Source organism: Balaenoptera ricei, chromosome 9, assembly GCF_028023285.1.
Source record: "Balaenoptera ricei isolate mBalRic1 chromosome 9, mBalRic1.hap2, whole genome shotgun sequence".
Lineage (NCBI taxonomy): Eukaryota > Metazoa > Chordata > Mammalia > Artiodactyla > Balaenopteridae > Balaenoptera > Balaenoptera ricei.
In genome coordinates, this window is record NC_082647.1 from 55,735,359 (window position 1) to 55,748,663 (window position 13,305).

Sequence of the window (13,305 nt, forward strand, 5' to 3'; positions counted from 1 at the left end):
AGATTGATGAAATACAGATAGTCATTAGAAGTATGCCCTGTGATATTTTATTTGTTAGATGGAATTACCCAGCTTGGTGTGGCAGGGGCTGTGTTATCCAGTGGAAATAGGAAAGATACCCTCCTGGGTTTCAAGCTTCAAGCCATTCACCTTGCCTCTCTCCCGTTTAAGATGGATCTTGCACTCGACCCCTTTGTTTGCACGTTTTCCAAGACAAACATGAGGACCCAGGGGGGAAATTAGCTGAGTAACAGAGTATGTACACACTTCCAGGGATTTTTCTGAAAGTCCTAGACAAGTTCAGCCTTCCTGTGAGTAGCGAGTACATTTCATAGATATTTTCTCATTAATATATAAATTCCTGTTACTTGAGACCTCTCTAAGAAGATGCAGAGAGAGAGAGGTTTATTGATCATACCTATCAAACTCAGAGTCTTTACTGCATTCCATTTGAAACATATTTTTCTCTATTGTATAGCTTGCAGAAGTGATCTTTCTCTAAGACTCTTACACTCAAGATTCATCACCTTTGTCAGTTTTTCAGTCTGCATCTGTCTCCCTGAATTTTAAAAAAAGTTGCATTGGCCTTATCAACTGATATTAAGACAATTCATGTTGATAGTGTTTAAGGTGTTACTTTAGGCAGTAAAACCATTTCAAATTCTATTTATTCCTTTTCATTGTGTGTAAAAAGAATGGCCCTGTAGTTGGGGGAGTGTTGCATACATTCACAAATGAAGTTGAGCAAAAATCTGTATTTCATGCTATTTCTTTTTGGTTCCAAAAAGTGCCTATCAGTAAGGTCAGTTGTATACTTAATATTATTATATTATTAGAATTCCTTGGAATAAGTGTTTCAGTTTCTCTATTGGAAAATTATGTTGGGCAACTATTAAAGCCAGTAGCTTAAATTTGATCATCTTGTTTCTACTCAGCTAAGGAATATTTCTAATACTAATTTTAGGCTGCTGACCAAGTTTATTAAATGGAAGTTTCTCATCCTCAGCCCTCCCCATTTTCTTCATCATACATACAAACCCTAATAACTTGGAAATCTACTTAGTATTAGTATACTAATATTAAGTATTATAATATATTATATATTATTATATAATATTACATATTATTATAATATATTAACATACTAAAGAAGCTAGTGTGCTTCTTTCAAGGAACATGGCAAAACACAGATCTGTCTTACAATCCCCATTTGACTCCTTGTAAGTATCCCAGTTCTGGTTCCCATGGCTCCAGTCAACTTGCTCACTGTGGGCATCTCAGTGACTAGAACAACACCTTGTTGATATCCACCATTGTATTGAGGCAGGAGGAGAGGGCGGAATGGGAGGCCAACTTAAGTATCACAGGAAGTGTGCAAGAGCTTTTTCCCAAGAGTTTGCCCAAGTATTTGAAACTCTTATTTTCTGAGTTATTCCCTTCCAGAAAGTTATCATCTTTAAGAATAGAATATTAATGTATAAATAACATAGAGAATGAAAATTAAATTTTTGTTACATTATTTAGAAATGATGGAACATGTTCCATATCTAAGACTTATGAGGGAGTAGAATGAAGAAGCAGAAAGTTAAATGAAAGAACTCAAAAAGGGCAAAGCGTGGCAAGACAAACTGTCCTTACTACTCAGATTTTCTAAGACCCAGATCTATCTGTAGTACAGGGCAAAAAAGGACATATCTATGACCTGATGACCTGGCATGAACGTTTGTGTCTTACACCATCCCAGTAGCACACTTAATACTGTCAAGTATGTCCAAAGTGACAAATAAATTATACCATAATGTTTTATTATCTGGGCTTTTATTTCTGTCTCCCATATATCTCCATATAACCTTCTTAGTATTCTTTTTAAAAAATTCAACACATAAAATTGCAATGATGTTGTGTAAAATATAAACTATTTGGGAATGTATTATGTACATTGTATTACAAATTATGATTTGATATTTGCATTAGGTATTTGCAAATTTGAAACTCAACTAAGTGGAATGAATCATCCTTTTGAAAGTTGAAGAAGACCTAGTATTGCAGTAAAATCATTATCTGATGCATATTTTAATGTATTTTCACATTCACTAGATATTTTGAGGATTCAAATTTTCTAATTATTTTTCATTTCTAGAAAGTTTGATGTGTGAGTAATTTAATGTTTGTGAATCCTGTGGATTTTTAAATGATATAGTGCTAAACATGGAGCATATTATTTGAACCATGTATTAGCCATGTACAACTTTGGTTTATTTACCAATGTCACATTTTCTAGCCTTGGAGTCACACAATGTGTAACTACTTTACTCAAATAGTATACATAATTTTTGGGTAGCAGTATTTTAAATTGTGGGTGTCAGAGCAAGACAAAAATGGGAACTATCTCTACTGCCTCTACTACACTTGCTGTGGGCCCCTTTTCCCAATTCATTTAGTTTCTCTGAGCCCTTATTTCTCTATCTGTGAAATAAAGATAATAGTATCTGCCTAGCAGAAGTGTTGGAAGGATTAATTTACTAGTAAGTACTTAGTAAATGGCAGTTATTACAGCTGCTCAATTTGTAGAGTCCCTTCTATTTCTGTTATTCATAAAATGAAAGGATACAATTTTACAGCATGAATGAATATTAAGGGCATCTGAGACAATCAGTCATTTTTAAGAGGAAAAACCTAAGATACAAAGATTTAACCTTAGTCCCCAGGTGACAGAAAAGTAGCTTAACTAACTCTCTTTGTAAGAATTGCTGCTGTGCCATAAGGCATAGGGTGCATTGCTAATCACTCTAATAAGAGACCCTGAACATCCCTTGAAGATAGTTGACCCAAACCGGGAAAATCTGAAAGATGTTCAATGTGCTTAGTCTCATACTAAATGGAACCACATTTATTAAATAATGCATGGATTTCAGACCATTCATGGAATGTAATGACTGTAAGCATTGAGACAAAGAGCATTGGATCACACATCTTTAGACTTTGACGGGGGTGGAGGGGTATAAAATTTGTTGCTCACTGCAAGTGCCAATAATTCTTTTGAGTAACAAATATATTAAGTCCAATGATGCGTGTGTGTGCTTTTTACCAACTTGCTCTAAATGTTTTGATAAAAAGCCTTATCTTGATATTCTTCACCTACTTAAAGTCTAAAGAGTTTCAGAAGGGAATAGAAAGAGTATTAAAGGATATTCCCAAGAAGTATATGACATGGCCCTGAGAATATGAGCTGCTTTCTGAGGGGGATGGCAAGACAACGGGGCTATAGATAGATCTGCTGCCGGTAAAAGTGTCCCTGTTCATCGTATCATTGCTGTTTAAGGCATTTTCCCATGGGGATTCTTATTGCAAAAAGTGAACATATTCGAACTAGAGTATAACTCTTCAGTGATCGTACTGTAGGATTTGAAGATATCTCCTTTTATAAAGTTGAATAGAATATCCTGAGGGGACAAGGTATTCTTAGGAAGACCTTATGGCTACTACAGTAGAAAAATAAGAAGATAGAAATGAAAATATGTTAGTTTATCAGCTTCAGGACATAAAGCTGTCTTCTGCCATGTTATTTATTTCTAAGAGGATTTTAAGTAGCAAAAATAGACATTCAAGAATCATATGCTCATTACATAATATGCTAATTGAGGCTTACAAACTTGGGTTCACTTAATCAGAGCACTTTGATTATATTGGGTGTATAACTGTATTCATCCATGCGTTTAGTAAGCATCAACCTCATTTAAGATAATGAGGTGTAGTGGAAAGTTCACAAGTGCTGTGTGATGGTTGGATGACTTTAAGTTTCTCGTGCTTTTAGAACTTTAGTTTTCTCATTTGTTTAAAAGAAAAGGAAAAATACAGGATCATAAAATATATGTAAAATTACTTAGAACAGCCTTTAAATGAGTGTAAGCCTTCAATTAGTATTACTCTCCCTTTTTTTTCAGTACCTGAGATTGCATTGATGTTCACCAAGTTTTATTAGCGAGTAGCAAAGCTGATTTTTACTCTTTCTCTGCATGTGACCCCCTCTTTGGTGGTCCTTCTTGTTTTCACAGTACCCTCTGGTTTTCACAGAGATCAAATATAGCTTGTTATGTGGTGATTTATACAACAACCAAGTGAAGTGGCTTTCTTAAAAATTTACATGGGCAAGTTAGATACTTGCCTGTTTGCCTAAAGGAAGAAATGCCCAAGACTTGCCTTTCTCAAAACACTCCCAAAGAATATTCCATGGGACATTCTATTAAACTCAGTGCTAATTCCTTGTGGCCTTCCCACCCCTAGCTAGCGGTACATTTTCTGTTAAACACATTAAAATGTTATTTCTAAAACACCAAGTTTACTAATGGTTTCAGTGAAGTATACTGTTGTCCCCTTGCCACCATTACTATTATGATGGTGCATTGATAATTATACTGTTTCATATATTGTCTTCTTTTCATTTATTTAAATTTTTCTTCTTAATTTGTCTTCTTAGTGATCTGCTTGCTTGATCTCCTCAATTTTTTCCCTCAGAACAGCAAGAGGTTTGTCATATAATACATCACTTCATCTTGTGCATCTAGTGAATGCTTGTTTTCCTATTAAAATTTTATGTGTAATGAATTCTGTTTTCAGAGTGACAAGTTTCCTCCCTCCTCTGTGCCTTCAGTACACTCAGTTCGCGTTGCTGTCACAGCGCAGACCTCTTTAAGTGGTAGTTATCTGTTTATGTGTCTCTCATACCCAGTGGGCTGTGAGTTCCTCGAGTCCGGGACTACATCTTATATCCTGTTCATCTTTGCATCCCTCTTACGTGACAGCACCTGGCACATGGTTGGCACTTAGTTAATCCTGAATGAATTTATTCTATGGGGATTTGTTCTGACTTTGTGCATTGATCAAAGATCTAAAAATTTCTTTGGGGCTCTAACTTAATGTTTGGGGCTCTACTTGTCTTGTTTGGGGCTTAGTTTATCATGTTTACAACTGTAGTTGGAGTGTGTGGTTGCATCCTTTCCTATCACTGATTTTCTTAATCCCCTTTAATACGCTACCCTATTTGAATAGCTTCTGGATTAGCATGAGGATTATATATTTTCACTAATTCGTAAAGGTATTAAAAGAAGAGCCCTTTGGGACTGCTTGATCTATCCACTTCTACCCTTAGCTTCTAGAGACTCCCATTCCAGGCGTCTGTTATTTCTGGATCTGCTTCATCCAGCTGTGTCTAAATTCTGTTCAGTCATCACATTACTGGTATATGAGTGTCAGCTGTGCACCCAGGTTAGGAAGGTGGTTAAGGCACACAGTCTGTGGGAGATAGGGTAATACCATAACTGCGATAGACAGATGTAGCGGCTGCCCCAGGAGCACAGAGGAGGAACCCCTCACACAGACCTGTAGGGAGAGGGAAAGCCTGGGGTCAGGAAAGCCTCCAGGGAGGAGTGGTTTTTGAGGAGAGACCTAAGAAATACATGGAGATTAGCAGGCAAAGGTGAGACAGGGCTCTTCTGTCAGAGAAGAGGTAAGAACAAAGGTCAAGGGCTGAAGAGCAGTATGCTGTGTGTAGGGGGGTGCGTGAGACTGCTTGGAGTCAGGGAATGTAGAGAGATGATGCCTGGGCACCCAGCGGGAATCAGGGCTCAGCTCAGCAGCCTCGAAGGCCGTGCTGTTAGATGCCCAGACTTTACCCTGTTAGTTGGAGGAAGCAGCTTCGCTATCAACACTCCCTACTTGTGTTCTGGCCAAGATTCCTACAGTAGAGTGGTTAAGGGCATGGAGTCAAACTTGTTGGGTTTTGAGTCCTGTCTCTGCCACTTAAACTGATCCCAGTTTCCTCATCACTAATACAGATTTAATAGTGGTACCTTCACCACTAAAATTATTACAGAGATCAAATGAGTTCATATTCTATGATGCATAGAACGGCAGCTGGCACTTTGTGTCATTGCTTGTTCAACTAAAATGTGTTGCTGTGGTTAAATAGATAATCGCAGTCTGGTAAGTCTCTGCTAGCACCTTGCAGAATGCAGACTTTCTTTTCAAAATCAGTTTATTTTTGAAATTAAGTTTGTTATGTGGTCTGCCTTTGTGATTGATTGATTGATTGATGAAAAGCTTTTGAAAACACAAAGCAGCTTTATTTGCTCATCCTTTCTCCCTGCTAAACTGAAGGGATGTGGATTTTCTTAGAAATTGTAAGCTTTCCGCTTCAGGATGCAGGGGGTATTAGAAGTGAGGAACGAGGCTGGAAGCTGCTGGTGATGGTGTTAAGTCTTTCCATCTGCTACACAGGAAGGATTGAAAGGAGGAGTCCAGGAGACGTTTGCTTCCCGAGGTTCTTGAGCCAGTAATTTAATCCAGGCTAACACAGAACAGCTTTTTAGTTTCTGGTACTTAGATTCTGGAAATAATGATCCTAGGCCTTCACTGCTCCACAGCATATTATCACATACAGAGATTTTGAAATGAATTCATCTACTGTTATTTCAAGGTATCCACCCTCTAAAAAATTTACTTGGCTTTCAGAGCCCCTAGTTAGTTGGAAAATATTCCAGAAATGCTAGCTTCCAGGGCCCTCAAGGAGTTGCCAGTCTTCTCCATTTGAAGATCCTGGAATCCTTATACTGCCCACACTTGGCATCTAATTCATTTAAAATTTCCCTGAAACTGCCTTTTGTTACCAGCTGATTACACAGACTACGGTATTGATGGCACTTAAAACCTTTTGTTTTTATTTTTGTTTTGGGAGATTGATTTTTAAAAACTGTCAATTAGGATTATTTTGGCAAGTAAATTGTTTAAAGATAGTCTCTTTTTTATAGACATTTTTATAAATATTGGAAAGCCTAGTGAATCACATTTTTTGTTATCAAAATTGGAAACATTTGATAGGATCCAATATGAAACTAAACAGGGAAGGCCATCAGTCACTTCTTAAAATTATTTCTTATAAAACCATTGCTCTTGAATTCTTGATTTCTCTGTTTTCTGTGTTTCCTTTCCCTTTAGGACGGGTCTGTTCTGTAATTAGTGAAGGTACATGTCTGTCTTTAGGCAACAGCCTAATCTCTATGGCCATATGTGCAAAAGCAGTATAATTACAATCCAGTAATAATTGGACCATGTGACTGTTTTTGTTTTAATTACTTGAAATCATCTTATCTTTCCATTCCTTAAAGCATGTTAATGGGTGAATCCTTGGGTACCATGTTTATGTCATTTCTATGGAATTAAATACATGCACATTTACATAAACTTAGTAAAAAATTCTGCTTCTTTTTATAATGTTCTGGATAGATTTTTTTCTCTGTCTCAAGCATCAATTTAGACCTGAAGAAATAAAATATTATTTAAAAAATGATTCTTTACATTGTGCTTAATTTATAGAACACAGATTGGATTATAGATCTTTCTGGCTGAGGAGGTATCACTCTGGGTTGACATAATAGGTTGTTAGAAATTTTCAGATTTACTTCTTAATGAATTAGGAATTTCCATACCCTTATGCAAATTCTGGTTAAATAGTTTGGTAGGAAATTTAGTGATGGGTACCCATTCTCACTAAACACAAGTACTTGGCAGACTGTATGTAGAAACTGGCATTTGTCTGTGTTCAGATTTTAACTTTTGTCTCCCTATTTTTTCAGTTGTTTTTATTTCAGTTGCTGCGAGGGCTGTCTTACATCCACCAGCGTTATATTTTGCACAGAGACCTGAAACCACAGAACCTTCTGATCAGTGACACGGGGGAGTTAAAGCTGGCAGATTTCGGTAGGAAAGCAGTTAATTACCAGTCTATTTTGTCACACTGTGAGAATGCCAGGCAGATGGTGGCACTGCATTTGTTTAGGTGCACTTCTTCTATCATTCCAGATCCTGGTAACATTTTTTCAGGAGTGAAAAAAAAATTTTTTTTATGATCAACATCATGCTTGGTAGATTTTTTAAAAATCCACATTGCTTGTTAAAGCCTTAAATAATCATAAGCACAAATCAGATCTCATATATTTCCAAAGGAAAAGTCAGTAAAATTTTGAATATAAAATACATTGAAAGAAATCTATTTTTTCCATTTTCTATTATGAAAATGTCAAGCACATTCAAAAGTAGAAGGATACGATAAGGAGCCCCATTACCCATCACCCGGCTACAACAACTACCAATATATTGTCAAACTTGAGGAAACCTGGATTTAAACCTTGGGACTGTTTCAGAGCGTCACAAAATATATTCAGTAGTGTATGTTGTCCTGAGATTTTAATAATTTAAAAATCTAGGGGCAGTGTTAACCTTTCTGAAAGTGACTATTCTCTCAAAAATTCTCAATAACTTTATAAAAGTAGACACTGACACTGATTTAAAAGTTGAGGTCCTGGCCTGGATCCATTACAAGTCATCCCTTCCTTGAAGGTTTTAAGGTTGGCCTCTTCCAGCTTAGAAGCTTTCATCCAACACTGACTTAGGCACCCAAAGAGGAGCAGAACTGTTGTGTCGTCCTTGCTGGCTCCCCTCACTTCATCACGTCTGATGTGTCTGCACTGCCCTGACTCTCTGTCACACCAGAGTGTGCCAATTCCCAACACCAGGAATGCTGATGGCAGCATGATGTGTTGACATTGCATTGCCTCAATTATTTTTGAATACATATTCTGATTAGAAGTTTGTTCCATTAAGAATGGAATGGAAATATTACCCTTGGGACACAAAGACGCCTGAGGTTGAGATATGGGCTTTTAACGAAATATGATTATCTTTTCCCACCCCACCCCCCGAGAAATAAAAGAGAGCAGGAAATGTTTATTTCTTATTTCAAGGTTAGTAGACTGTTCAGTACCTTTGGAATGACTCTACTCTTGGGTTTTGTATATTCTTTTCTTCTAAAATTGAAATGAAACAAAAGTTAGCATGATTGGTGATATATTGCAAAACTTTGTTTTCATCTTATTTGTGTGTGTATATATGTTGTTTGCTGTCAGGTTTTAGCATCAGAATACTACTAGGTGGCTAGATGTAAAGTCTTTCTATTACAGTGTAGAAAATAATGGGAGAGTAGGTGAGTGGAGGAGAGAAGATTTGCAGTTCCTCAAATTCAAGGCTGTTGGGTTTGCTGTGAACATATTTTGTAGTTTGTCAGTATTAGTACTAAATTAGTAAGAATTTATAATGATTTTTTTCTGGTATGTTACTATACTATAAGGTATATGTTGGAATAAATTATTGTATTGAACATTTAATTTTGCTGGTTTTCTTGTATATTTATAGAATACATTTTTACAAAGTTTATTTTGTCTGTATAACCAAGGGAATAATAGAATTGTATCTAAGTGCTTACTGGGGGATTATTTTTTAATTTTACGATGACATTTTTATTATAATAGGTAAGTTCACCTTAAAAGATTCTTATGGATCTTTAAAACTGACATTTTGCAATAGATTCAGAGATAAATTCAAGTGTAATTTTAAACAACTTAGAAAGTTTTTTTTAGAAAATTAGAAAATTTAGAAAGTATGACCAACTCAGAAATAACAAATGTTAACATTTTTGTTGTATATTTTCCCAGTGTCTTTCTCCTCCTTCTCCCTCTCTTTTCTTGCTTCTTCCACCAATTATATAGTCCTCAAAAATAAGAGAAACATTGTTTTGTAAGCAGTTTTCACATAAGAATATATCATGGACATTTTCTCATGTTATTCAATATGAAAAAATCATTTGTAACAGCATAGATTTTTCCTTTAATGTCCAAGACCTAGTCTTTTTATTCAGTCCCTCATCAGTGAACATTTTGGTTCTTTCTAATTGTTCATGATTATGCACAGTCCTGTATTGAATGTTCCATATATGCTGCAATTACAGCGTTGTGTGTTTTAAAGCATTTGATTCTTTGGACCAGACTGCGCTGCACAAAGGTTGTACCTCAGTGTCATAGACTGAATCTTCTTGCCTGGAATACAGACTTGGCATGCATCCTGTGCACGAAGTGTAATGAGGGAGGCTCATTCACTAACTGACAATTTCTCCCAATTGTGCATCATTTTTGTCTTTTAATTTAAGACATGCGATTAACTGTGATTTACTGCGGTCGGGCACGTGTTTGTGTCTGAGATGAAGGAAACACAGTCTGAGATGGAGGAGCTAGACAGTCAAAATGGGACGGTTCCAGACAGCAGAACAATTAGAAACACTAGGTCTTAATTCAGAGTTTGATGTGTAAAGAGCTTTAGCAGCAGTTCCTTTGTCCTACCTATATCTCTTATGTGAAAAATATCATAAAATTTTGATTAAAAGATACAAATGAAATCTGTATGAGCATAATTCCTGTATCATAAATGCTACTGTTTTTATTAGAGGAAATATATGGGGGGAGGGAGAAACTCAAAACTTATGGAGTTTATTCTATGTGCCAGCCGCTTAGAAATTCTTGTTTCATTGTCTCTTAAACCTAGTAACGTGTAGTAACCTATACTTCTGAGAGAGACATGATATTCAGAGAGGGTTAGAAATTCTCACAGGCTTGATTATATGAGGGTAGCTGCTCACAAAACTGGAATTCAGATGCTTGATCCACATCCTTCAATTTCAGGTGGCCCAGGATCTTTATATTTATATACATAGATATTTTACCTTACAGACCTGCCTAATCTTCCAGTAAATTATTGTTCTTTATATATATTTATATATTAATAATTATAGGAAATTATTAACCATTCTATGTATTTTATACATACGACAAATATGACACTCATGCTACAAAAATAGATTGCACTAATACCAAAAAAATGCATCACATAATTTAAAGAACATTTTGTCATTTGACTAATTCAATAGTAATGAGTGATTTCAGCCTTAGTCCTTTGGAGATTTTACCTGCTGGACAAGGTAAACCAGATGATCATGTATCCGTAGACCCATTCATGTCTAAACGGAATGCAGTTCTGAATTCCAGGTGGTCAAAATGCTGTACTATTTTTTTTTCCTTGTAAACAAAATCATATTTAAGCACTTACCTGAGACTTGTTTTCTGTATGCATTTACAAATAAGTAAATTACACATGATTTAGAATCACTATGGCTTTCCTAATGCAGAAGTTTGTCCCACCTGTGTATAATAAGATAATAAAATTGTGTAGCGTTCAGGCTCATTTCTTTTTTTTTTTTTAATTTACTTATTTATTTTATTTATTTATTTTTGGCTGCGGTGGGTCTTTTTTGCTGCACGCAGGCTTTCTCTAGTTGCGGCGAGCGGAGGCTACTCTTCGTTGCGGTGCGCGGTCTTCTCATTGCGGTGGCCTCTTCCGTTGCTGAGCACGGCCTCTAGGCACGCGGGCTTCCGTAGTTGTGGCTTGCGGGCTCTAGAGCGCAGGCTCAGTAGCCTTGGCGCACGCGCCTAGTTGCTCCGCGGCATGTGGGATCCTCCCGGACCAGGGCTCGAACCCGTGTCCCCTGCATTGGCAGGCGGATTCCTAACCACTACGCGGCCAGGGAAGCCCCAGACTCATTTCTAAAAAAGGGTTCGTGTTTACATTATTTTTGGGAAAAAATATTTCAAATCCCTTATCCAGCCTATGTCTTCACTACCTTGCTCCTCCTTGCCTACTGTAGTACAACCAAACGCCAAACGTGTTCCCACATCAGAGCCTCTTACTTACCCTTTCCCTTTGCCTGGAATACTGTTCCTTCTGCTTCTCACGTGGCTGCCTCTTTCTCATCACACAGATCATAGATCATATGTTACCTGTTCAAAAAGGCCACCTTTCCAAAAATAGAATTTTACCACTATGATCACCCAGTTCAACTTCTTCAATAGCACTTATGGTGCGCTGAAATTATTTTGTCATTTGTTTATCGGTTAAGTTTTTGCTTCTGCTACTTGATTGTAAATTCCATGAGGGCAGGGACATGGCCTGTCTCGCTCGCTCACTCACTCACTCACTTATTTATTTATTTATTTATTTATTTGGCTGTGCTGGGTCTTAGTTGTGGCATGCGGGATCTTCATTGCAGCATGCTGGATCTTTAGTTGCGGCATGCATGGGGGATCTATTTCCCTGACCAGGGATAGAACCCAGGCCCTCTGCATTGGGAGTGCAGAGTCTCAGCCACTGGGCCACCAGGGAAGTCCTGTCTTGCTCACTCTTGTCTGTGCTATGTTTAGATCATAGGAGATGCTCAGTAAATATTGGTTGAATGAAGAAACAATATGCATAACAAAATTGAGTATTGGTGTAAAGACTAAGACCCACTAATTTACTAATTACTAATTACTAGTGAATTTACTAATTTCTGCTTGATTCGCTTTAGCAAACTAGCACTTTACAAATTAATTTTCTCTTCATCAGTGCTGTTCTGGCTGGGCACAGTCAAGAGTGCAGATGGAATTAGATGACTTCAGATGGTGTTGGAGCCTCAGGATTGCTTTGAGGCTCTTATACATTGGTTCTACATATCTAACTGGTATTATATTTATAGCCTCAGGCTGCAGAAATAAATATCACTGAGTGAATGTAGACATGTAGAAAAGATGTATAAGATTTGAAGTTCCTACTCTGCAGACCTTAAATGATTGTCTGGTTGTACTATTGTTGAAATCAAAGTGTGTTGAGCCTTGAATTAGGAGACCTGGCACTGTCTATAACTAGCTTATGACTTTCAGGAAGTCATTTATCCCCTCTGAGCTTACACTCCTCAACTAAAAAATAAGTGCATTGAACAGATACTTTCTAAGATTCTTCTCAGAGTTGGTTTTTTATGTTGTACATTTCTGAAATTATTAACTTATTTTCTAATGATCAGATATTCACTGTTGGATAAAAATCAGTCAATTGAATCCATAATCAAGGCTATACCATTCCTTCCTATGGTCTAATTTTTTTATTCTGGCTTCTAGAAATTCAAGTAGATGAAAGCCACACTTTTATGATATGTGTTGAGATCACACTAAAAGAAAATTATCGTAGTGTGACAAGTAAATGTATAAATAAGCTCACCAAGAAGTTAATGTTCATTTGCAGCATGATAGTATGAAAACTTAAAGGTATTTTTCCATGTAAATGAAATGAAAACAAAATAGATGAGTCTGTAGAATTGCAGCTTTCTGCAATTCTTGCAAGATGATGATGATTGTGTCACCCACATTTTCCAGCCATTCTTCTGCTATTTTTAGGGGTCAGGGCCTTGCTATATGGAAAGACAGCTGGGTTAAATTTGCCCCTGAAAAAAAAGAGACAGTGCAAACTCTGTAATATAAGCATTTAAGGTCTTGGCTTATTTTACTGGCTTTCCTAATGTAGGAACCAAGTTAAACAGCTCTGTGGTTTTAATCA

The 13,305-nt window shown here is 36.8% G+C and overlaps 1 protein-coding gene across 3 annotated transcripts in view; it reads left to right on the forward strand.

Moving 5' to 3' along the window:
- The window catches only part of CDK14 (cyclin dependent kinase 14), a 573,947-nt gene that overhangs the window by 290,794 nt on the left and 269,848 nt on the right, over window positions 1–13,305 (forward strand). For all 3 annotated transcript variants that reach the window (XR_009505030.1, XM_059933793.1, XM_059933794.1), the window contains one exon: window positions 7,632–7,755. Coding sequence is in view for 2 of the 3 variants with exons in the window: in XM_059933793.1 (XP_059789776.1) it covers window positions 7,632–7,755 (124 nt within the window). In the remaining variant the exon portion in view is untranslated. The remainder of the gene's footprint in view (window positions 1–7,631; window positions 7,756–13,305) is intronic.